At 38.8% G+C, this 26,904-nt stretch overlaps 1 protein-coding gene across 1 annotated transcript in view; it reads left to right on the plus strand.

Annotated features, from left to right (window-relative positions):
• Positions 1-26,904, plus strand: part of LOC129673668 (potassium/sodium hyperpolarization-activated cyclic nucleotide-gated channel 1-like) — a 147,906-nt gene that overhangs the window by 58,949 nt on the left and 62,053 nt on the right. The window contains exon 2 of the mRNA XM_055603559.1: positions 6-512. Within this exon, the coding sequence (XP_055459534.1) occupies positions 6-512 (507 nt within the window). The remainder of the gene's footprint in view (positions 1-5; positions 513-26,904) is intronic.

A 26,904-nucleotide genomic window follows, 5' to 3' on the forward strand; every position in this document is an offset into this window, starting at 1 on the left:
CCGAGGGCAGCGGCGCGGGCGGGAGAGCAGCCGCCGCCGCCGCCGCCGCCGCGACGGCCAGCCGGGCCCGAGCCCCGGCCAGTCCGGAGCCCGCGCCGTCGCCGGCCGCGTCCTCCGGGCATGGAAGGCGGCGGCAAGCCCAACTCGGCGCCGCACGGCCGCGACGATGGCAACGGCGTCTTCCCCTCCAAGGCGCCCGCGACGGGGCCGGCGGCGGCCGACAAGCGCCTGGGGACCCCGCCGGGGGGCGGCGCGGCCGGCAAGGAGCACGGCAACTCCGTGTGCTTCAAGGTGGACGGCGGCGGGGCCGAGGAGCCGGCGGGCGGCTTCGAGGACGCCGAGGGGCCGCGGCGGCAGTACGGCTTCATGCAGAGGCAGTTCACCTCGATGCTGCAGCCGGGGGTCAACAAATTCTCCCTCCGCATGTTCGGCAGCCAGAAGGCGGTGGAGAAGGAGCAGGAAAGGGTTAAAACTGCAGGCTTCTGGATCATCCACCCGTACAGCGACTTCAGGTGAGCCGCCCCACCCCGCCGCCCCCGCCCCGGCGCGCCCCCCGCCGCCCCTCTGCTTCCCGCCGCGGAGAGGATTAGGATGGGGAGCCTCTCCCCGCCCCCCCCTCCGCCTGCTGAACTTCGGGGACGGCTGGGGATGGACGGGCCCCCGTGACCCCTGCGCGGGCGGCTGCTAAGTTTCGCCGGGGAAACTTTTACTTTCGGTCGTGGGGAGAGTTGGGACCGGGCGGGCAGCCTCGCCGGCGCTGCTCCCCAAACGAAAACAAGGTGCGTCTGGGGTTCCGGAGACGGTGACTCACAGGTCCCAGCCGTCCCCGCCGCGGCCGCCCCTGGGAGCGCTAATCTGTTGTTCTTCGGCTTCTGGGCACTCTCGTCGCCAATGAACCCCTCCCGAGCAGGCATAGGAAGGGCGCTTGCGCTTGGGGAGTCAGTGACTTGAGCTGCCAGCGGAGCTGGCACTGCCCCACTGGGCAGGAGCAGGACGGGAGCCCCGAGTTCCCGAAACAGAGACGGGGGTCTGTTTCTAGGGCCCCCTTCCTGAAATAGAGCGACACCCGCTCTTGACCTTGACTGCAAATCCATTTCAGAAATGTCTTTCCAGTTTCCCAGCACGGGAGGAAGGGCGGCCGAGCTGTCAGCAGGAGAAAATTAATATGAGTTTCCCGATCTTGTTTGTAGCCTGGGTATTCATTCGGTTAATAAGCATGTTTAGAGACTGACAGATGAAGGTCGCGAAGTAGATCCTCTTATTAGCGTGACACGCTCCGGAACACAGGCAGAGCGTCTTATAAAACCCCAAAGTAGTAGCTCAGGGTAATATTCACTTGTTTATTTAATTCGTTAGAACTAGGGGAAAACAACGTGGCCAGCAACAACGAAAGGAGGATACGTGCACACCGAGGCTGCTGTTGAACCACAACCAAACACAGCAGCCAAAAAACATTACTTCCAGGAGTGTAAAGAAACTAACCGAGATTGCCATTCAGTGCTTTCAGGGGAGGGAGCTGTCCACAGTGCTGAAACCAAGTTTACGGTGGAATATAGCCCAACAAAGCTTGGGGAGACAACAGTCCATCTTCCCTGAGATACACATGGTCTCAAAAACCAGCAGCCTCTCTTCCTTATGCAGATAGTGGATGGATTTTAGGAAAGATTTGATTTTAAAGTGCTTAATTGTGGAAAAACATTGGAAAATCCTATTGAAGGACTTACACTGGCTAATGTCATTTATTGTCTGCAGATCATTGGATTTGATTGAAAGAATGTTCAGGCTGAAAGAGCCTCTCAAGTAATCAGACAAGCTTCCTCCGTGAGAAAGATACTAGGAGAGGCAAACTCAGAGATGGTCTTGTTCTACCTAAGGCAAACCAGGGTTGTTACTCTCTTTAAAAAATTTAAAAGTAGGAATCAGGTTTGAATATCTCCTCCTTTTGAGTCCTCTATGGAAATTTAATGCAAATGATACTATAATTTTTAAAAGAATATCTTTGCAAGAAGACAGTTAACAGTTTTAATAACAAAAATGAGAGTGATATTAAAATCTATGACAGTCAATGATAATATTAAAATGCACTAAGTTTATTAAATGACTTATGTATTCATCGATAGGAAAATGATGGTATTTTTCAAACTAGCAGCATGTATTAAATGATTAAGTTCCCATGATTTTTTTCTACAAATACATTGTGACTTTTTATGAATTATAATTATATGTCCAATCTGTGGTTCAGTGCAACTAAGGGATTCTACATATTTTACTAAGAAGATTTGTTGAAACAGATCAAGCACTGAACAAAGGTGGGAAGTGATGACTCAGTTCCATCCTGCACTTCACAAAAATAAGCTAAAAAGTGAGCTTGTATACTGACAACCTGCAGTATATTTGGGGGAACTTGATTTACCATGCCTAAATGGAAAAATGGCAGAAATAAAATAAATAATCATTATTACTTAAAATTCAATATAGATGATATCTGAAAAAAATTAAAACTTAGAATTGCAGTATACCTTTGTTTCTTAAAATGACGAATTAAGGAGGCCATCCTGTATTTATTCTATTTGGGTTGATAAGGCATTATTTAATTGGTATTTTTGTAGGGTTACAATACCCAATATAAGCATTCCTAAAACCTATTACGTGTCAAGATAATGTAGCTGTTAAAGTCACAACCAAAATCAGACAAAATTCCAGCAATTTTTTTCCCTCTATAGTGCAAGCAATATTTAAGTGACCTTCCACGGATGCTAGAAAATTTTATGCTTCTGATCTGCTTATTGTAGACCTTTCCCGAGCAAGATACTTTAATGAAAGTGTTTTGCTGAAATTACTAAAATGTCAGACCTAGGTTTATTATTCTGCCAACAGAGAAAGCAACACATAAGAAGAGATTTCCACGGAAGGGGGTTGGTTCTGGCAAGTCAGGAGGTCAAGTGGACTCTTTGCTGGTCACTTTCATAAGTATCTTAGGCCGGGAGAGTTCACTTCGTGTTTGTTGCTTGTCTCCATGTTGCTGAGTGTAGCCTGGCCCTTTCTCTGGAACACGGCATGGTTCTGACCTTCTGCATAATACTCCGGTGGCTATGTCAGGATGGCATTTAACCTTTCCTGCTGCTTTCTAGGGCCAGTGCTTCTCAACCCGTGGGTTGCAAACCCCTGACTCCAAAAGTACTTACATTACTTTCCATAACAGTAGCAGGATACAGTTTGAAGCAGCAACCGAAATAGATTTATGATTGCAGGTCACCACAACACAAGGAATTGTGTTGAAGCGTTGCAGCCTTGGAACGGTTGAAGACCACCAGACCAGGGCGAGGGTTGTGCTCCTGCAGAGAGTTTCAGACAACTGGCTGGTGCCTCTTCCCCACAACAGTCCAAGTGTGCTACTTCTGCGTCTGGCAGGTAGTAGTCTCCCATTTTCAGTGTAATTAGGGCAGAGGCTCTGTGTTTCCCTGCTTTCTCAGGAGAGGATGATGGTAGGAGCCTTCAGGGAGCAAGGAAGATCCCAGTGTTATTACCACTGTAAGAAATCATGAGGAAGAAGCTAGGAAATGTAGCTTTCATCCCTCTGGTATTTAGTCATCAAGACTTGAAGAAATATTGGCCCGGTACTTTAAAAAAATTAAGATTTGTGTGTGTGTGTGTGTGTGTGTGTGTGTGTGTGTGTGTGTTAGCCAGGGTGGATGTCTCCCTCAATCACTCTCCACCCTATGATAAACATCTTAAAAAGAATAAACCCAGGTGTGGTTTTGTACAGTGAAAGCATGGACTCAGTCTTTTGTGAAATTTGTGCTAGCAACACACATTTAACTTCAAGGCTAAGTATTAATATTTTGAGATAAGCAGTAGCGATTGTACATTTACTAGTTAAACTAAGTTTGGCCCACTTAATAACCGTGTTATGATAGGCAAGTGTTGTGATCTCACATCCAATTATTAGTTATGATATACTTACTCAAATGTCGTGAGAAAATATTTAGAATGCTTCTGTGGAAGATAGTGTGCAGATGTGTGTTGTGTGTTTCTGTAGTGCTCAGGGTCAAACCCTGAGCCAGGGACATGCTTGCCAACTTACCACTAAGCTATGCTCTACCAAGATGAATGATTTCATTATGTGAGCGACTTACCTTGGAAAAAGCTTTGTTACCCTAATGCTTCTTATTTTAATGATTCTGATATTACTTTGTTGGCTCATGCTTACACAATGTCTCTTTTAAACAAAATGCCTCTGTTCCATGGAGATACCAGCTGACTTTGTGCTCTTTGTTGTGTGGCCGGGAGGAGAGTTGTATTTTGACTTCTGCTTTTCATTATCAGTGTGAGAAACTGTGTACACTGCCTACTGTGCTTTAAATACTCAAATATTTTGGAGTCAGGATGAAGAGTCACGTTCTGAAGACGTTACCAGCTCCGCCCTTTTGTACCACATCACATGCACGTAGGTCATGGACATGGTCATTAGAGAAGGGAGGATTCATCCTCATTCCCCAGTTCATCAGAAAGAGATCATTTGTTTCCAAGAGCTCCTACAAGAAAGTATTTCAACCTTCTGGGGTGTAAGGTCTAATTAGCTCACTTTCACAGTATCTTTAAGATGGATGCACTCCACATTCTCTCAGCAATGTGCTTCTTTTCCCATATCAGTGAAGCCAGAATAAACCATAAAGACTTATTTCCATGTTATTTATTTTTATTATTATCATTTTTTTACAATTTGTTCAATTTGTATCCAGGCCGTGGACCCCTCCCTCGTCTCCTTCCAATCCCACCCTCCCTGCCTCATCTCCTACCATGCCCTTCCCCAAGGCCACTGGTAGGGGAGGACCTCCTCTTCTATCTGACCCAAGCCTATCAGGTCTCATCAGGACTGGCTGCATTGTCTTCCTCTGTGGACTGGTAAGGCTGTTCCCTCCTGAGGGGGTGGTGATCAAAGAGCCAGCCACTGAGTTCATGTCAGAGAGACAGTCCCTGTTCCTCTTACTAGGGAACCCACTTGGATACTGAGCTGTCATGAGCTACATCTGAGCCCGGGGTTTTAGGTTTTAGGTCCTCTCCATGCATTGTCCTTGGTTGGGGTATGATTCTCTTCAGAGCTCCCAGGGCTCAGTTGCTTTTTGCCTTTTTTTTGGCTCTTAAATTTACTTAAGTTTTTTCTTCATAATGATTATAGCAGTCGTAAGCCCAATTAAACAAAAACTATTTAATGGGGTTTAAGCTATGAGTTTATTAAATTACATTTTTACAATATTATATGACTTAAAGTTTTAGTTAATGTTTGTATATGAAATGGAATACAATGAATATTGTAGAGATATAAATATTTTAATTATTGCAATTCAAATATTATAAGATAACTTTGATTTTTCCTGAATAAGTTTTAATATAGGACTGCTTGGAGGACTTGCCCTAAATTGAGAAACTGTGTAAGTATAATAGAACAATCATATCCATCACCAGAAAACTTATTTTATTCAAACAACAAAATGTGCACATATAGCAAAGGCATTATTTATCTTGTGTTCCATTAACTGTAATGAATTCAGCTGCATCTGCTTGATAAAAAACCACCAACCAAGATGTCATCCCCAGTGAGGCACAACTTAAATAGGATTTATGATTCAGCATCCGTGTACTCATTGAACCTATCTCCCACTGCGAGTGTGACACCAACAGAATATCCTTGGTGAAAGTTTCATGTGGTCACCTTCCCATTCAGGGTGAGCTTCCTCTGTGCCCCAGATAATTAGTCTCATACCTTAGCAATATATATTGGTACAATATATGTAGGTACAACATTAGCATTAAGTTTATTCATTTATGCATTGGAAGTACATGAAGGAGGACTTCATGAAGAGCATGGAATATTTTCAGAGTCTGTGACAAAACTTCTGCACTTATTCTTTGTAAATGTGTACCAGACAATGAATTACTATACTTTAGAAGAAAAGGCAGGGCAGTAGTATTTAAGAAAAAAAAAATCTCATTTCATTAGAAAAATACTCTTTATATAGATTAAGTAATTTTGTGTTTAAAATATTTTTTTTGTGGGAACTGTTTTTAAATTATAATTTTCTTTACTTTTGAGAATTTCACACGTTCGTATGATGACACAGTACCATATTCAGCCTCTGTTCCCCTTCTGTAACTCTTTCACATTCCAATCAACCTAACTCCTCCCCAACTCACCCCCCCCCCTTTCTTTTTGTCCCACCAAATCTAATTAGTGCAGCCCAAGTCTACAAACCCTGGGAATGTCAGTGGCTACTTGCCACTTGCTTTACAGAAAAAGAAGAAATGGCATCCATGGAATGTAGCAAACTGTGACAATCCTTTGCCTCTCCTGCCTTCCCTCTTTTATTTTTTCTTTTTATAGTGTGCATATTTAATAAAACCATTCAACAGATATAGATAGGCAGTTAAAAGACATGCATTTAGTATTATGTCCATGTGAACGCAAATGTGGACATTGACTGTGAGTTTAATATTTATCTGATACTTACAATCTGACCTTCGTTGGAGACGAATTGATTCTGTGGGGCCTTTTGTGTTTACTAGCTAATGTTGCGATAACACTCTTTTTAGCCTAATCATTCTCTGCTCATTTAAACCAAATGATCATGCTTTGAAATTACATCTTACCAATCTTATTTGCATAGTCCTTGTTTTATTTTCAAGACTTGTATAAATGTAAAAACAGGGACAAAAAGTGTAAAACCATCCACACTCTAAGTTAGCAACTATCCATTTTGGATTTTGCTTGAAATAGGAATTATAGACAGCCACAGCCAACATGTTTCTGTATTTTCTTATATCCTTGATGAAGTTCATAGAAAAGACTTACTGGCCATAGGTAATTTACAATTTTTATTTCATTAATAAATACTGACGCCAGTTAAGACAATTCTTAAAATGACAAGAATGATACAACCTCCCTGAGGTTGACATTCTTGTTAAAATACAGACTTTTTTACAACAGAAACTAAAACAAACAAACAAACAAAAACCAAACCAAACAAAAAACCTGCCCAGACCCACCATCTCCCTGAGATGTAAGCCAAATGATACTATAATCCTCCTAAAAAACCCAAACCCATAAGTAATTTCCCATTACTCTCCTAACATGTTTGACTAAACTCCTACATTATTACCAAATCCTGAGCATTTGACTTGGTCACTCTCTTCACTCCTTTCCCCCTTCCCTACTTTCATTCCCGAATTCCAGCCACTCTGATAAAATTTCATCTCCTAGAACAAGTGTAGGTCTTTCCTACTACAGAGATTTTCATGTGAAATTTAGCATCATTTCCTGATATTCCCCCACTTTTCATCATACCACATAGCTAGGACCTGCAAGTCTCTACTTACAATTTAGCTTAATAGCTTTGGTTGCATTCAGTCTGTTTCCCATCTGTATCATCATCATGGTCTGTATTTTCTATCGAGACTCCTTATTTCCACAGAAGTAATCATTATTTCTATGTATGTCCTTGCAACAGAATGTAAGCTATGCTTGCTTTCTCATCAGTCTTGCTGTTTTGTACACCAATTGCTTTTTCTTTAAAAGTTATTCTCTGAGAATTGCATCCAGTATATTTTTATCATACTGCTTCCTTTCCCCCAACTCCTCCTAGATCTTCTCCTATCTCTACTCACCTAACTTCATGTTCTCTCTTCCCTCCCTTCATCCCTCTTTCCCTCCCATTCTCTCTCCTTCAATGAAAGAAAAGAAAAAAAAAAGTCACTAAAAACCCCTGAAGTAGATTTTAAAAGTGTACACATTTGCTACTCTTTTCTTCTGAATTTTCTTTTTAACAGTGTTTGGAGATATAACTTACATGTTATACACTTTGCCAATTACAAGTATGAAATTAAATATTTTCATTATATTATAATAGTTGTGTTCCCATCACCATACTCATTTTTACGACATTTTGACCCCTTAAGAAGAAATTTCATGTTCATTAGCACTCATGTTTGTGACTTATCTCCCATCCTCTCTCATCAACAAGCAGTCACTAATCTACTGTCTGTTTATAGTTTTTTTTTCTGAAATTATCCTACAAAGTTCATGTCAGTTGGATCACATAATATCTAGTATTTTTTAATGGCTTCTTTCACTTAACACGTTGCTATTCAAGGTCTACCATAGCACTGCATATATATATTTGGTTGAATACTACTGATAATATGAATGTCGTGCCTTTGATTTATCTATCCATATGTTGATGGACATTAATTTTTAGTAATGTTCAATAGTACTGATATGAATAACCTTACATTTTACAGGTTTTTTTTTTTTTTTTTTGAGAAGTGCTATAGTTTCAATTCTCTTGAGAGTAAAATCACTTGGCCAGTATAATGGCTTTCAATATAAACTTACTGGATAGATAGTAAAGGGTCAGTTGTTTGTAGTACCGCGGTACAGTGAATCTTTCAGTCAACAAATCCAGACAAGGGCAGCAAACGCTCTGTGTTCCTCCACAACAGAACATCACATCGTGTCCCTACTGCTACTTACAACTTGGAGCTCCAAACATTGCTGCCCACTGTAAAAGAAAATACATGATAATGCAAAAAGATTAAGTATCATGAACATGGTGACATAGATATATGGTGACAACTGGGTCAGGGATTTGGATCTTTTTGAATCTGAATTCTGTCATTTCTTTTTTTTTTAATTTTATTTTTCTTTTTAGTTACATTTTGTTAACTCTGTATCCCAGCTGTATCCCGCTCCCTCATTCCCTCCCCAACCCCACACTCCCTCCCTGGTCTCCTCCCTGCCCCTTTCCAAGTCCACTGATAGGGGAGGACCTCCTCCCCTTTCATTTGACCCTGTTTTATCAGGTATCTTCAATCCTGGCCAAATAAATGAGGTGCCAGTATAAATAATTATCTAAACTTTCAGGGAAACATGATTAACTGAATGAAATCATTTATCCTTCCTCCATCTTGAAAGGACTCCAAAATAATGTGAAAGTATACTGATACATGTACATCAGTAGAATGAATAAAAACAGCCGAGAATAAGAGAAGCTAAAGAAATCACTGGTAAAAAAACGTTCATATCCACCGTCATTAGTCAGAAAAGCAGAGACTTGGAAAAGTTTAGACATAGTTCTAGGAAAGGCAGGTTGCAAACAGAAGTAAGGTTTCCTTAGTCAGTGCAGAACTCTCAGTACTAGTATTAGCGTACTTGGAGTGAGGTCAGTTCCCCCAAAGTCAGGGGTGGGGGAATACCTCTGATGAGAGATATTGCAAATCTTATTTCTTACCTAGCCGTGTTGCCAGAGCCCCATAGATATGCAGAGGCTATAATTTTTTCATATTGCATTAACAGCTGAGAGCAAAGAAGATTTCCAAAAATTTCACTGTAGTCTCCACTATGAAAGAAAATGACTAAATCAAGCAGAAAAATAAAGGGCAAAGGACAGAAAGAGACAATAGAGGGAGAACGACATTACAAATGCACATGTTATTCTCAGAAAGATTTTTTTCTACACAATAATAACACTGTTTTATATTCTATTAAGTAGAAATACTACGCAATAGCTCTTGGGAACTGGCGCTCAGCAGTTATGAGCACTGGCTGCTCTCGCAGAACATGTGGCTTTGGTTCCCAGAATCCACATGAGACTCACAGCCATCTTTAATTCTAGTTTGTGGGGATCCAAAGCTTTCTTCTGGCCTCCATGGGCACCAGCTATGAATGTGGTGTACATATATGATCATGCATGTAAAACATTCATCCACATAAAATGATTGTAAAGTAAATCTTAAAAGAAATAACTGAGAGAATGAATTTATTTAATAAGCTCCCAGAATTAAGGCAAATAGAGAAAATAGAGTAAAAAATGTAAATAATATGTAAAAATATAGAATTAACTCTTAAAATTAAAACACTCCAAAAGAAATTTCAGAATAGAAATATGGGATTAGTAAAGACTGTACATGGAAATTTGGAACTTGTAGAACAAAATTATCTAGGTGAGAGCTCACAAAGAACTTTGAAAGAAAGAACCAGGACTATGCCCGAGTGGTAGTGAAGGCAACAGGACTAACCTAGGACAGAAGGCAGAGAGAAACCGAGGAGGAAAAAAAAATGATGTCAGCAATTGAAAATGATATCATAGATATTCAGAACATCATTTAAAATGAAATGTCTCTATTCTGCATACAAATTTGTAAAGAAATTTAATATGAGCTATAATGAAGGACCTTTATTGATCTAGAGTTAAAATTCTGGAAACAGAGGCCGTCTGTGGAAAGCTCCTCTCCTGTTCCTTGTCTTCTCTTACTCCCAATGTCTATCCCGTTTGCCCTTTTGAATGGCATGAAGTATCTTCCCTAGGGTCCTCCTTGTTGTTTAGCTTCTTTAGGGCTATTTAGTATTTTTAGTATTTTTTTAGTATTTTTTTTATCCTATATTATATGGCTAATATCCACTTATAAGTGAGTATATTCCATATGTATCTTTCTCCTTCTGGGATACCTCACTCAGGATGATCTTTTCTAGATACCACCATTTGCCTGCAAATTTCATGATTTCTTTGTTTTTTTATTTAATTTAATTTTTTAAATTTTAATTGTGTAAATGTACCACAATTTATGTACCAGATTGTTTCTAGATTTTGGCTATTACAAATAAAGCTGTTATGAACATGGTTGAGCAAATATCCTTATTGAATGGTGGGGCATCTTTTGGGTATATGCCTATGAATGGTATAGCTGGATCTTTAGGTAGCACTATTTGTAATTTTCTGAGAAAGTGCCAGATTGGTTTCCAAGTGATTATACAAGGTTACATTCCCACCAGCAATGGAGGAGGGTTCCTTTTTCTCCACATCCTTTCCAGCATGTGTTGTCACTTGAATGTTTGATCTTAACCATTCTGATGGGTGTGAGGTGAAATCTCATGGTCATTTTGATTTGCATTTCCCTGAGGACTAATGATGCTGAGCATTTCTTTAAGTGTTTCTCTGCCATTTTATATTGCTCTATGGAGAATTTTCTGTTTAGCTCTGTACCCCATTATTTTAAATTGGATTACTTGATTTGTTGCCCTTTAAATTCTTGAGTTGTTTATATATTCTGGATATCCACTTATAATTGAGTATATACCGTGTGTGTCTTTCTGCTTCTGGGACAGCTCACTCAGGATGATCTTTTCTAGATCCCACCATTTGCCTGCAAATTTAATAATTTTCTTGTTTTTAATTGCTGAGTACTATTCCATTGTGTAAATGTACCACAATTTCTGTATCCATTCCTCTGTTGAGGGACATCTGGGTTGTTTCCAGTTTCTGGCTATTACAAATAAAGCTGCTATGAACATGGTTGAACAAATATCCTTGTATACTTGAGCATCTTTTGGATATATGCCTAGGAGTGGTATAGCTGGATTTTGAGGAAGCGTTATTCTTAATTTTCTGAGAAAGGGCCAGATTGATTTCCAAAGTGGTTGTACAAGTTTACATTCCCACCAACAATGGAGGAGGGTTCCTCTTTCTCCACATCCTCTCCAGCATGTGTTGTCACTTGAGTGTTTGATCTTAGCCATTCTAATGGGAGTAAGGTGAAATCTCAGGGTCATTTTGATTTGCATCTACCTGATGACTAAGGACACTGAGCATTTCTTTAAGTGTTTCTCTGCCATTTGATATTCCTCTGTTGAGAATTCTCTGTTTAACTCTGTACCCTATTTTTTAATTGAATTACTTGTTTTTTTGTGTGTTTAACTTCTTAAGTTCTTTATATATTCTGGATATTAGCTCTCCGTCAGATGTAGTGTTGGTGAAGATCTTTTCCCAGTAAACGGGTACCCTAGTAAGGGGAACAGGGACTATCTCTGACACGAATTCTGTGGCTGGCTCTTTGATCACCTCCCCCTGGGCTGGGGGTACAGCCTTGCCAGGCCACAGGGGAAGATGATGCAGCCAGTCCTGATGAGTCCTGATAGGGTAGGGACAGATAGAAGGTTGGACGACCTTCTCTATCAGGGGACTAGGGAAAGTGCATGGGAGGAAAAGAGGGAGGGAGGGTGGGAATGAGAGGAGACAAGGGAGGGAGCTGCAGCGGGACTACACAGTGAATTAATTGTAATAAATAAATATAGAAATAAAATTAAATTAAAAATAAAAATTACTTAACTGAATTCTACTTTAAGGAAGAATGGATAATTGTAGCCTACAGTTAAAAACAGTCCATCTCGATTTTGAAGTTGTGACAACAGGATGCTTAGTCTATGATGTCACTAGAAAAAAGAAAAAGGGAAATTCTCGTGCTATTTTCACCTTTCTCACTTTAGTTTTTGTAAGTACTATTTTATTCATTCTTTGAGAATTTAATTCAAAGTATTTTGATATTATCCACCCTCTTCCTATTCTTTCCATCCTCACATTCTTCATCTTCCACTCTATATTTCACCCATCTTTTGGTTTTCTTCTCCATTGTGTAGAGTTCTGTTGGGCAAATACTCCTGGGAGTGGGCCCTGGCTTAGGGTGTCGTCAAGGTCCGAAGAGTCATTTCCTTAAGTGACTAATCCTTCACCCGAAGTTACCAGATACCAGTAGATCTTCATCCAAGAGTGCAATTTTGACCCACTCTTTCTCCTCCATGCTGAACTTTTGTTTGGTTTGAGCTTGCACAGTTCTGGCAGATGCTATTGCAATTGTTTTGTCTTTGTATTTGATGAGGCCCAGTTTTGTCTAGAAAACATGGTTCCCTTCATCTTATCTACAGCACTTATGGTTGGTAATAATTAGAAGGAATATAAAGGAACAAATAATTTTTACAGCAATGTAATGGTTGCTGTTCTTTGTTACTTTGACAAAATGTAGAATCACCTGAGACTTGAAGCCTGTGAGTTACTATATAGATTGTAGTAGTTGATATGGGTAGCACCATTTTTACTGTTGATGGGACTATTCCTCACAACAGATTCCGAACTGTATAAAATGAGATGAATACTAGGACACATTCATTGCTTTTTTTTTCTGATTAGAGCTAAAAAGTGCTGCCTTAACCTTGCTGTCTTGACTTTGCCACTATTGTTAACCTGCATCTCAAACTGTGAACTAAAATAAATAAAATAAAAGCTGAAGGAAGTAAAAACAATTCCAAAAAAAAAAAGTCTGCAAAACAGTGAAGAATCAGTTTTGTTCAGCAGTCAGTCGAGAACCTGTCACCGTTTAATTGAAAATTATGGGCTTATGGGTCAGTTATTCTGAAAGGGCAAGAGAAAGGTAAATGTGGGTTGTTTGGTGAAAGGAAGCTACAATTACCACGTCTATAATTGGAAGTGAAAATGGTTTAGAGTCAATAAATTGATTTCTCTTTGAAATAGGAGTTAAATGCTAAAAGAAATAGGGTGGTTCAATTTGGGCAGCCGGCAGTGTACGACAGCAGGAATGGAGCGAGTCTTGTATGTTCTGATAATCTTCTAATTGTATTTGATTTGAAGAACACTGCTGCGGTAACTAATGATGAGAGGCAATTATTCGACTGAGTTTCAGTTTCTTCAATAAAAAAACCCAAACAAACAGGGACTTAGTGGAATTTTTGAAGAAGACCCTCGCTTTTGTCTCTTTTCCTATACATGATTTATGTATGTCCATTTATGATTGGCAGATTATGCTGGGCATTTAACACCTTCCAAGTTTAATTATTATTATAGAAGTAAAATTAAGAAGAATTACAGCACATCAGCTGAGAAAACAAAATTTTTCCGTAAGTACATTCTCTGGTAACCATATTTATTTGTTTGTTTGTTTATTTATTTATTTACTTTTATGTGTTAGATGTTTTTCCTGCAAATACTTCTGTGCTGTGCACCACATTCCTGTCGACCACAGATACAAGAACAGGGTATCCGATTCCCTAAAAATGGGAGCTAGAGATGGTTATGAGAGTCGATACTGGGAGGGGGGCTGGGAAGAGAACCTGGGTTCTCTGAACGGGAGCCAGTGTTCTTACCCACTGAGCCATCTCTCCAGCCCCAATCTGCAGAATTTCCTCAGTAAAGCGGCATATGAAGGAATAACTTCTCCTTGTGGTAAACTGTGCAGCTGCTTCCTTCTCTCCACCTTCATAGACACCTGCGCGGCCGCATGCCCAACGGGCAGCGGCATGTTTTCTGTGGGCTGCCCGAAACAGGGCTAATGAGACAGTTAGTGTTGGGAGACTTCGAATTCATGCTCTTGCTGCAAATTTTTTTAGATATATGAATTTGTATAGAACAGTAGCTGGCACTAAACATGTAGCAAACGTTTAGAAATAGATTTTAGAGAAAATTAGAATGGCACCAGGTTCCATGCTCTGCTTCCTGTTAATCTTCATTTTCATAGAAAATGGCATAATTGAAACATTTGGGATCTTATTGCAGATCAATTAAATGTTACATATGAGCCAAGTAAAATGAATCATAACTTGCTAAATTCTTGCATTTTATTTTTATTGTCAGAGTTAATGGTCTGGAAAAATGGCTGTTTAGAAACACAATGCAAGAATACAAAAAAAAAAAAACATTAGAGCAGCATGGCTATGGTGGGGCACTCCTGTAACTTGGATCTAGAGTTAAGAGAATTAAAAGCTAAGGGCTAGCACTGCATAGTGAACTAACAGCTAGCCTGGACTATAGGAGTACCTCTGTTAAAAACAAAAGAATAAGTTTAAAAATTTTGCAACTTTGAGAAAATAATCTTTAATATCTTATATCATGTTATCAATTCTAGAACAGATGCAATTACCGCAATTGCAGAATATTAGAGCCCTACGTTTTTAAATTACAGCACCTTGAAAACACGTATGCAGAGGCTTCAATATGTTATTACATATATGCATAACAAGCGTATTTTTCTTTTTTAATAGATGTCATTCATGGGTTCAACAATAATTTTTAAGAATCTTTGTTCTGAGCTTCAATTTGGTTTATTTTGTTGAATAAGCACATAAAACCATGTAGATGAGGTTAGATGAAAACTGGAGGAAGCTGTTTATGTTTGTATATGTGTATCTAATGCACGATAGAAATGTGTAGAGGATGTGGTTATGGTTGCAATTGTATTACATAACAATAGTCTCAACATTCTACTGTCTGTGCTTACTGATTGCTAGTAATACATGGTTATGCGTTCATACTAGTGTCTACAAGGGCACTAGACTGTGCCCTTGAAAGAATATGTATTTACATTGTTTTAAGAGGTATCCATGGTTTCCTTTAAGCATTTTTGTTTTGGGAGCTGAATTTAAGACTTCTTCTACCTAGTACTTCTAAACAAAAGCAAAGGCACCAAGAATAATACGCAGAAGAAGAAAGAATACACTTTTGTTCGGGTCAACAATTTTAGAATTAGAGCTGTAGCTAGAAAGTCTTGCTTTAGAAATGAATTCGCTGTCAGCTAAAAGGCTGGATTTCTCAAAAGACCTCACATCCAAATGCAGAGAGGTTTGCACACCCTAGTCCAATGACACTTTATTCACAACAGCAAGAAAATGAAATCAGACTGGATTCCCATCAACGAGTGAATTGATACAAAAATAGAGAAATGGAATTATGACAATGCAGCCAGTCCTGATGAGACCTGACAGGCCAGGGTCAGATGAAAGGAGAGGACTGCCCCTATCAGTGGGCTCCCGGAGTGGCAAGGTAGGAGAAGAAGGAAGGAGAGTAGCATTGAGAGGGAATGAGAGAAGAGGGCTACAGCTGGGATACAAAGTGAATAAATTGTAATTAGTAAAAAGCAAATAAATAAAAATTATAATAAATTCAGAAAAATTAATATAACTGGAAGTTTTTTTTAAAAAAATAAATTGATACGAATATTAAGTAACACAGTGTAAGAAAGACAAATACCATAAACTCTCTCATAAGAATTTTCTAGGTTATAAATCCTAGGTTCTAATTGTTAGATATATGCATTTATGTGATAGCAAAGGGAAACAGAAGCCAGGAAACTAGAAAGGACCCTATGAGATGAGAAAATGCAGGAATTGAAGGAGGTAATGGGACACACAGGAAGTGAAAGGGGAAGGGAAAATACTGGGGACAGAAGGATACACTAGGCATGTGGGCCACAGAGATAGGAGAGTATGTATCTCCATGAGATATGCCATGCAGAAACTTGAATGATTATTATAAGTAAATAAATGTCTGGATTTGGGGCTAGATAGCTGGTGGTGAGCAATTTAATAATGAGCATTTCTTCCTCAATGTTCAGTGAGTACAATAAAGCACAAAATTTTAACCAGAAACATTCTTGGGCAAATGGGAGACTGTAATCGTCTGCACATTGTGTTTACCCACCTTAATGTTGCTGAAGACAACTGATGGCTGGTGTATATATTAAAATATACCTGTAATTCTCTTATGTGTCCACAATAATAATAAAGACATATAGCCAAAAATGAAGGACTACTGAATCCATAAGGCAAAATATAAACTGCGCTCACTAGTTTGGATAATTATGTTAATTAAATAATCAAATAAATCTATTTTTATTATTTTATACCAAAGTTAAATTTACAAAGCTAGGCTTAAATTTATACATGGCAAAACATCTTTGAGTAAACAGTCCTTAGGACATATCAGCAAATTAGTGGATTATTTAGTGATGTCACTGAGTTTTCTACTGTGTCCTTTCATAAAGTATAAATTGATACATTGCCAAAGAGCAACTTTATACTTATTATAAAGTACTATTGAAAATGTATACTCTAGTAAATTACCTTAAAGAGCAAACGAGGCATTTACCCATACATGGAACAAAGGAAAATCTTTACAGATAGTGTTTTCATAATTATATAAAGTTATGCACAAATACAACCTTAGCAAATATTTAAACCTGTACAATAGCAGTGATTGTCACTTATTCTACATTTTTTCTTTTTTTATCTTTAGAGGTGTCAGCATGATTTGTCATATAAATGCATTGCATTCACTGCCCCTTTACCTGTAATTTAAAACTTACTAGAGTACAGATTTTTATTATTTTTAAATGCTATAGTCAAAAGCCCAGCAGGATGCAGAGCATAGGGTGAGCTCCTAAATTTGAGTAAGGGGAATATTAGAAATTTTGCAATGCTATGCCCAATCCTAGTTTTCATATGTAATTTCTACCAGCAAGGTTATCTTTACCTCATATCACTCTAGTACAAAATCCTGAATATTTTAATTTAGTGTAGCTACTTAATCATTTCATTTTATCCTGTCAAAAGGAACATTCATTTAGAAATATGACTTATAGTCCTTGAAAATTCTATGCATATATGCTTTCATTAGTTCTATTTACTAGGATTTTATGTCAGATTTTTTATGTCAGATTTTCTGATCTTGACATTTTTGTATTAAGGATGTCTTGGTGTCTTTGTCCAGTTGGAATGCTGTTACAAAATACCATGGCCTGTGTTTCTTGTAGAGAGTTCTGAAACCAGAAAAGCCAAGGCTAACAGATTTGATGTCTGGTGAGGCCCATTGCTTATTGATGACTGCCTTCTCATTGTGACTGCACAAGGTGGAAGGGGCCAGAGATCTTGTGTGATGTCTTTTATAAGGATCTAATCCTGAAAGTTCCATTCTAATGATGTGATGTAGAGACCCCACCCTAACATCACCATCCTAGGAGTGAGGGTGTTAGCACGTGGATCCTGAGAGCCTTTAACCTCAATGTGTTGTAGTTGGGATGGGATGGCTCTATTTACATAGAATAAAAAATTACACTTAGGAAGAATTATATGATTTTATTTTTAAATTAAATTAAATTAATTCATTTATTTATTACAATTTATTCACTTTGTATCCCTGCTGCAGCCCCCTCCCTTGTCTCCTCCCAATCCCACTCTCCCTCCCTATTCTCCCCCTATGCCCTTTCCCTAGTCCACTGATAAGGGAGGACCTCCTCCTCTTCCATCTGACCTTAGCCTGTCAGGTCTCATCAAAGCTGACTACATCATCTTCCTCTGTGGCTGGTGTCAACTACTTTTTTCTGCTATGTCAAGTTGTGCTTGATATAACAATTCATATTTCAAAAAGCTTTTCACAGGAATGAGCTATTATTGTTCACACTATTAACTTCTAAGTTTGATTAATAAAATATCAATTCAATAATTGTTATAGTTAGCACTTTGAAGACTATTATGATAGTAGGAAACAACTGGAAATTCTCTTAGGGAAGCCAAATGTAGCCTTCAAATACAGGTAAGAACTTCAATGAAAAGAGTCCTGCTGGCTGTTTAAATTTGGGCTTATAGGTATACGAAAGTGATTACTTATTGAAGGTCATAGCAATTGTATTTATTACCTCAAAATCTGCGTAGGTCAAAGGAAAGAATAAAACATAGTCATTCCTTACATCCTTACAAATTATTTCAGCTAGTAATTAACCTGGAAACTTGCTATACAGTTAGAAAAAATTCTCTCCCATCATTTAATTAATGCATATAGTTACTGAAAAATAAATAGTTCTTAGTACCAAACCAAAGGAGAGGCAGAAGTATCTTACTGCTGAAACGGTACAGAACCACCTATAGCTTTGCCAAAGGGATGGAACCCTTTAGTAAATAAGCAAGCACCTGGATAGAGTCTTGTAACCAAGAACACAGAATGGAGACCACAGTGATCTGTTTCACTTGAGTCTGCAATCAGCAAAGTCAAGTCTCAAAGAATGCATGAGTCTGCTACCCAAAGTCTTCAACAGATAACAAAGATTAAGTGGGAGGTTTGATGAAGATTCAGCCATTTCAGAGTGGGTGTGAAGGCACCAAAATGTGTAACCTAAGGATATGCAACTGTGTTCAACTACAGGAAAATTCAAGAAAGCCACTACTGCGTGAGGAATGCTGTGCTTTTTGAGTATGGAAAGGGACTGTACTTGGAACTCTACATATAATTGGGTTTCTCTATTTGGTATGGAGCTCTTTTATTGTTCTAATTGTGAGTTCAAGGGTGTTTGGCTTGTAATAAGTCGCTCTGTGTGACTTTATCTGTTTATTCATACCATAAAAGAGAAGGGAAAGGATGTCTTAATTTTGGAAAGGAACAGTCTTATAAAGAATGGACAATGCAGCATTACTATTATCCATGTTTTACTCATGGATATGATTGGCCTTTGTATCAAAACAGTAATAAACCCAAGGTAAAACAACTTAATGTGACATTGTGCTAAGAACATGATCCATGCACAATGCCTCAAAAGTCAGAATTACAACTGTTTGAATGATCTTTCCTTTCTTCTAAAGAATGAAAACTTTTTAAAATTTAATTTATATTTTTATTACAATTTATTCACTTTGTGTCCTCGCTGCAGCCCCCTGCTCATCTCCTCCCAACTCCACCCACCAACCCTCTTCTCCCCCTATGGTCTTTCCCTACTCCTCTGATAGAACAGGACCTCTTCCCCTTCTTTCTGACCCTAGCCTGTCAGGTCTCATAAAGGCTAGCTGCATCATCATCCTCTGCAGCCTGACAAGGCTGCACCCCTCAGGGAGAGGTGATCAAAGAGCCAGCCACAGAGTTCATGTCAGATACAGCTCCTGTACTCCTTACTAGGAAAGACCCTAAGGGGACAGGAACTCCACGGGGAAAATAACAGTCAAAATACCTGGGCCCATGTGGCCTGCAGAGACTGATACTCCAATTAAGGACCATGCATGGAGACCCCCTGTTCCAAGGAAGCCCATTGGCTGCTCAGTTTCCAGGAATGAAACTTATATGGTTACCAACCTGTGGGGATCGCTACATCTTAGTTTGCAACTTAATACTGTCTATAAGTAGTAGAATGAAAGAAATAATACAACGTTCAAATCTGTTTCCTTAGTTAGGTAATGCTTTAAAAGCAGACGTTCAACTTCTTTAAGCTAAACTCTAAAGTTCCAGAAAACAATGTCTATTTCCTCAGATGTGATGTCTTCAAAATAATAAACAACAAATTCTCGACACTTGCATACTATTTAATAAATGCTAACTTTTCTTTGCCCTTCATTTTTTTATTTCATCCAGTTAGCGACTCATACAAGTAGAAATAACGGGATGATACCGGGTCACCCAAAGGACATGGCATTGCAAACATTAGCTCCTGCATCAGTAGATACCCTCTGAGTGTCAAGTGTGTTTTCAGGAACTCCTAAGGCCTATGTACAAGAATGAAATATTCATAGCCTTTCATGTTTTTTTTTAATTTTTTATTTTAATCACAGGTCATTCACTTGTATCCCAGCCGTAGCCCTCGTAGCCCTCTCCTTCTTTCCTCCCAATCCCACCCTCCCTCCCTCATCTCCTCCCTGCCCCCTTCCAAGTCCACTGATAGGGGAGGTCCTCCTCCCCTTCCATCTGATCCTAGCTTATCAGGTATCTTCAGGACTGGCTGCAATGTCCTTATCTGTGGCCTAGTAAGGCTGCTCCTCCCTTAGAGGGGAGGGGAAGCGATGTAGCCCATGGTAGCTTAGTATCCAAGTGGGTTCCCTAGTAAGGCGGACAGGGATTATTTCTGACATGAACTCATGGGGTTTTGTAGTTTAGTAAAAGAGCCAGGTGCTTGATGTCTCTTTCCAGGACAGTGGTTCTCACCCTTTCTTAGACTGTACCTCTTTTATACACTTTCTCAGGTTGTGGTGACACTCAGCCATAAAACATTTTTTGTTGCTACTTCATATCTGTAATTTTGCTACTGTTAAGAATCTTAATGTACATAATTTTGGAGATAGAGGGTTGCCAAAGGGATCGTGACCCACAGGTTGAGAATCACTACTAGTCTCCTCTCCCCCACCTACTTCCTTTCTTCTTGTCTATAAAAAGATATTAACCAATAATTGTGCATACCAGTTTTAAAGATTGGTATATTCAATTTTTAAATAGTTAAATATTAATCAATTAATAATCAATGTTAATATTGAAATATTAAATAATTAAATATTTGATAATGTTTATTTTTAGTTCATATTTTCACTTTTATGATTCTAGGATATGAAGAATTTTAAGGTTTTTTAAAAACTTTTATTAATTACACTTTATTCACTTTGTATCCCCCCATAAACCCCACCCTCCTCCCCTCCAAATCCCACCTTCCCTCTCCCTTCTTCATGCATGCCCCTCCCCAAGTCCACTGATAGGGGAGGTTCCCCTCTCCTTCCTTCTGATCTTAGTCTATCAGATCTCATCAGGAGTGGCTGCATTGTCATATCTGTGGCCTGGTAAGGCTGCTCCCCCCTCAGGGGGAGGTGATCAAAGAGCAGGCCAATCAGTTTATGTCAGAAATTTCAATCAAATACAATTATTTCAGAATTGGGCATTTAAAAGAGACACCCTTCCCCCCCCCATGAAACAGATTTCTTTATTTTAAAGAACTGAATTTTCTGTATGTAAAATCAAGGTGATGCTTCTCTCTTCTGTATCAGAAAGCCATGTTTGAAGAAGAATGAAAAGTTCCTAACCTACTTTTCTCTCTTCAATTTTTACCTTTATCACGGTTGCTAATTGCCTGGGTGTCCTTTAACCATCTATTTTCATGATTCTTTCCCAGAGGCTTGGTTTAATTTTAAAAGTGCGGTGTAGTCAGCCCTAATTATGTGAGAGCTCACTGCAGGCAAACAGCACGAGATAGTAATGACCAAAACATGTTCCCAAATCAGTGACATGGCTATCGCAGCAAGTTGCTATAAATATTTAATGAAGAGGAAATACAGCCATGGAAGGCAATCCTAAGAAGCTAGTGACATTTGGAAATAGGAGTCCTTCCAGAGACAAAATTTCACTAGGTACGATTTTAAAAATATCTACATTTGTACTTTTCATATTTTCTTAAGTACTTAAAATGTTGAGAATATTAAAAATTCAGTTTATCCTTCTCATTAATGATTAGAGACAAGAAGACCCCATGGATTCCTTTGAGTAATAATGATATTTTCCAAATATACTATCCATACCCCAACAACAATCACTTGTTTTGTCATTGAAATTCATGTTTTTATATTGGCCTTGATGCCCACAGTATTTATTTTAAGGAAATTTTCATATTTACTTTTATATTTATTTGGTAGGGGGGAAATGCCATAAAAGTGTTTCTGTAGTTTATCACACATAGGAATCCAAAGTCAGTGAGACATTTAAAAAATAATAAAAAGGAAATGTAGCTAAAATGCAGTATGGCTGGCTAGGTTCAGGGTATGTCTGGGACAATCTCCTAACACACTTCCCCCCGCCATTTTTTTAAAATATCATCTCACGGATTCCAAAGAGAAACACACTGACAGGTACCACTCATGTCTGACTACAGCTTAGAAGATCAAACTACGGAGAAACCATGTTTCAAGACAGCTTGTAAGAGAAGAAACTGAGCTTTGAACCCAGGGGTCCAGTTGAGAACCTGAGATCCGAACCACTTTATTTTGTCCCTAAAGTTTTCTGTCAGAACCGGATCCAGCATCAGGCATTTTCTCTTACAAAAACCCATGACTTTAGCTTTTAAAACTGAATTCATTTAACTGTCACATACAATTTTTACATATTCATCAGATATTGTGGTGTTTAGATACATACATTGTTCAGTGCTTAAACGAACTGAACTTAATATATTAAATAACATTTAATATATTTCTTCTACTCAATCCCTTCTTATTTCTTTGTGAAAAATCTCCAAAATGATTTTTATAATGTTTTGAACTACATAGTATCTTTAGTTATCATGTACCAAAGCAAGCACCAGCTTGTTACTTCTGATTGCATCGTAGTACTCCTTCATCACTTTTTCCCTTTCCTGCTAGTCCCTGCCTCTGAGAGCAACCTTTTTTTTTTTTTAAGGCTGAATTTTTTATTATGATATACGAACTGTACAAATTTTGACATATCGCATATTAAAAAAAACAGGAATTGGATATATGATGCTTAAACTGGTGATTAGAGTCACCATCTTACTCCTTTGGTTTGGAGATTCACCTTTCACTCTTAACTGCCGCAGGGTCAACTGATTCAGGTCCCATGAAGTGCTACCACACCACCTGCCTTTCTGTGCCTAGATTATTTCACTTACCACACTGTACTCTTGTTTAACTCTGCGTTACAAATTACACAATTTCCTTCTAATAGCTAATGCTCTTCTGTTGACTGTATGTGCCACGTTTTCCTCCTTTATTAAGTGATAGACAATTGAGTTGTTGCTGCAGAGAATATTCGCGTACTGCTTTCTCTTTGACGCGATTTCTCATCCTTAGGGCATACACCTGGCAGTGGATTCTTGGATCATATGATTGTTTAATATTTAAAAGGCACTTCTCTATTGTTTTCTAACCAAGAGTGTGCAAGGATTTTCTTTATTGCATCCCTTTCGCACCAGTCCCTATAATTCTTTGTATAGTCATTCTTAGTGGGGCAATCGGTGTTTCTTTAGAATTGGCAAGACAACTTGAACATTTTTCATATTCCTGTTGTCAATTTGTGCATGGCTCTTTTTGAAAATATATTTAAGGCAATTGCTTGCCTTAAAATCTTGTGGCTTTTTAACTTTGATTTTTTTAAAAAAAATTATTATTATTTATTACAGTTAATTCACTTTGTATGCCGGCTGTGGCCCCCTCCCTCATCTTCTCCCTTCCTCTTATTTCCCTATGCCCCTCCCCTAGTCCACTGATAGGGGAGGACCTCCTCCCCTTCCATCTGACCCTAACTTATCAGGTCTTGAAGTATTAAAGACTTTTGTGTATTCAGGATATTAATTCCTTGTCAGATGTAAGTTTGGATATATTTTATCCTATTCTAAAGTTTGTTTGGATTGTGTTAATTGCTTTCTTTGCTATCCAGAGGTGTGTTTGGTTGACCTGGCTATCCATAACCTAGTTATTCAGCTGTATTCTCATTTGGGAAATTGTACCTAATAGTTAAATACTGGCTACATTTTTCCTAGAACTGCGTTCCAACCTAGATCATCCAGGTCTTATTACTGCAATGCTCACTTGCTCTTCAAAACATTTTTTAAATATCTGACAATAAAAAGTTAAAAGGGTGAATCTTGAAAATGCAATCTATTTATCCAGTAATGTATGTTAAAAATCAAAATAAAAGACTCATTTTGATTTTATTTATTTTTAACACTACAGAACATCTAAGACTTCAGATAATTCTCTTTAAAATTCATTTTTTTTCCAATTATTTGTTTGCTTATAACACTTTACCTCCTGGTTTCAGTTCCTCCCCTCCCAGTCTCACCCTCATGAACCTCTCTTCCATTTCCCCCCTCTGTCTTCTCAGAGAAGGCTCCCAAGGGGTATCAACCCACTCTGGCACTTGGAATTGCAGCCTAAGTGCATCCTCTTCTCCTGGGGCCTGATAAAGCAGCCCAGCCAAGAGAATGGGATGCAGTGGCAAGCAGCAGAGTTGGAGACAGCCCTTACTCCCAATGTTAAGGGACACATATGAACCAGACTGTGCATCTGCTACAAATGTGTAGGGAGTCTAGGTCCAGTCCAAGCATGCTCTTTGGTTGGTGGTTCAGTCTCTGTGAGCCCCCATGGATCCAGCTTAGTTGGCTCTGTAGGTATTCTTGTGGTGTCGTTGACCCCTCTGTCTGCCTATATCCTTCCTCTCACTTTTCCATAGCACTCCCCAAGCTTGGCCTATTGTTTGGCTGTGAGTCCCTTCACCTGTTTCCATCAACTGCTTGCTGGATGAAACCTCTACGAAGCCAGTTACGCTACGCTCCTGTCTGCAAGCATAGCAGAGCATCATTAACTGTTACATGGGGTGGATCTCAAATTGGGCCAGTCATTGGTTTGCTATTCCCTCAATCTTTGTTTTATCTTTACCCCTACAGTTCTTATAGGCAAGAAACTTTTTTTTTTTAAGACAGGATTTCTCTGTGTAACATTGGCTGACCTGGACTCACTTTGTAGACCAGGCTGCCTTTGAACTCACAGAGATCCTCTTGCTTCTACCTCCCAAAGGATTATAAGTATGTGGCACCATGCTGGCTGGCAAGACAAATTTTGGGTAGAAAGTTTTATGAGTGGGTTGAAGTCCCCCTCCCTCTGTGCATTCCACTTGCTTACAGGAGTTGTCAACTTCAGGCTCCTTAACAGCCATTGTTTGAAGTCTCAGAGTCACCCTCATAGACTCCTAGGGACCTCCCCTGACGCAGAGATGCCCTCTTCCACTAATTTCCTTTCTCTCTCTGGGTGCCTCGCCTCACCTCCTCTTCTGTTCTCCACCCACCTGATCCCCACCCCATCCCAGGCAGTTCCCTCCCTAGATCTATATCAGATGTTTATTGTATTTCCTGTTCTGAGATTCAAGCATCTTCCCTTGGGTACTCCTTGGCTTCTCTGGTTCTATGGATTGTATCATGACTATCCTGTACTTTATGGCTAATAGCCACTTATAAGTGAGTACATGCTATGTGGCTATTGTGAAGGGTGTTGTTTCCCTAATTCCTTTCTTAGCCCATTTATTGTTTATAGAAAGGAGGGCTACTGATTTTCTTTTTAGTTAAGTTTGTATCCACCCACTTTACTGAAGGTGTTTATCATCCGTAGGAGTTCTCTGATAGAATTTTGGGATAGAATTTCTGATAGATCATCTGTGATAGTATCATATCATCTATGAATAGTGATGCTTTGACTGCTTTCTTTCTGATTTGTATCTCTTTGATTTCCATTAGTGGTCTTAATGATCTAACTAGAACTTCAGTTATTATGTTGAATACATGTGGAGAACATGGGCAACCTTGTCTTTTCTTTGATTTTTTAGTGGGATTGCTTTAAGTTTCTTTTCTTTTGATGTCGGCTACTGGATTGCTTTATATTGCCTTTATTGTGTTTAGGGGTGGACCTTGCATCCAAGATCTCTTCAGTGTTTTTAAAATGAAAGGATATTGGGTTTTGTCAATGGCTTTTTAAACATGATCATGTAGGTTTTTTTTTTTTTTTTTTTTTTTCAGTTTGTGTATATGGTGGATCACATTTGTGGAACTTTGTATATTGAACCACCTGGGTGGTTTGAACCTGGTGGGTGATATATTTAAGGTGTTCTTGGATTCGGTTTGTGAATTCTTTGTTGAATATTTCTGCATCAAGGTTAATGAGAGAAATTGGTATGAAATTCTCTTTCTTTGTTGAGACTTTGTATGGTTTAGGTATCAGGGTGACTCTGGCTTCATAGAATAAATTTGTCAATGTTTCTTCTGTTTATATTTTGTGGAATATATTGAGGAATATCGGTGTTAGCTCTTCTTTGAAGGTCTGGTAGAATTTTGCACTAAAACTGTCTGGCTCTGTGCTGTTTTTGGCTGGGAGACTTTTAATGACTGCTTCAATTTTCTTAAGGATTATAGGACTATGTAAATAGTTTACCTGATCTTGATTTAACTTTGGTAAGTGGTATCTATCTAGAAATTCATCCGTTTCATTTAGAATCTCCAATTTTGTAAAGTAGAGGTTTATCTAATAAGACCCAATTCTTTGAATTTTCTTAGTGTCTGTTGTTATGTACCCCTTTCCATTTATGATTTTGCTAATTTGGATACTCTCTCTACCTTTTAGTTAGCTTGGCTAAGGGATTGCCTTGTTTGTTGATTTTTCTCAAAGAACCAGTTCCTGGTTTTGTTAATCCTTTGTAAATTGTTTTCTTTGTTTCTATTTTATTAATTTCAACCCTGAGTTTGATTATCTCCTGCCATCTACTACTTTTGACTGAGTTTGCTTCTTTTTGTTCTAGAGCTTTCAGATATGCTAGTAAGTCACTAGTGTGAAAACTTTTCAATTTCTTCATAAAGTCATTTATTGACTTTGCTGTGCCCCATAGACTTGGGTATGCTGTGGCCTCATTTTCACTGAATTCTAGAAAGTCTTTAATTTCTTCCTTGACCCAGAGATCATTGAGTAGAGGGATGCTTAGTTTCCATGAATTTGTAGGCTTT

The sequence above is a fragment of the Psammomys obesus genome, unplaced genomic scaffold (genome assembly GCF_907164565.1).
Source record: "Psammomys obesus unplaced genomic scaffold, mPsaObe1.curated_primary_1811, whole genome shotgun sequence".
Taxonomy (NCBI): domain Eukaryota; kingdom Metazoa; phylum Chordata; class Mammalia; order Rodentia; family Muridae; genus Psammomys; species Psammomys obesus.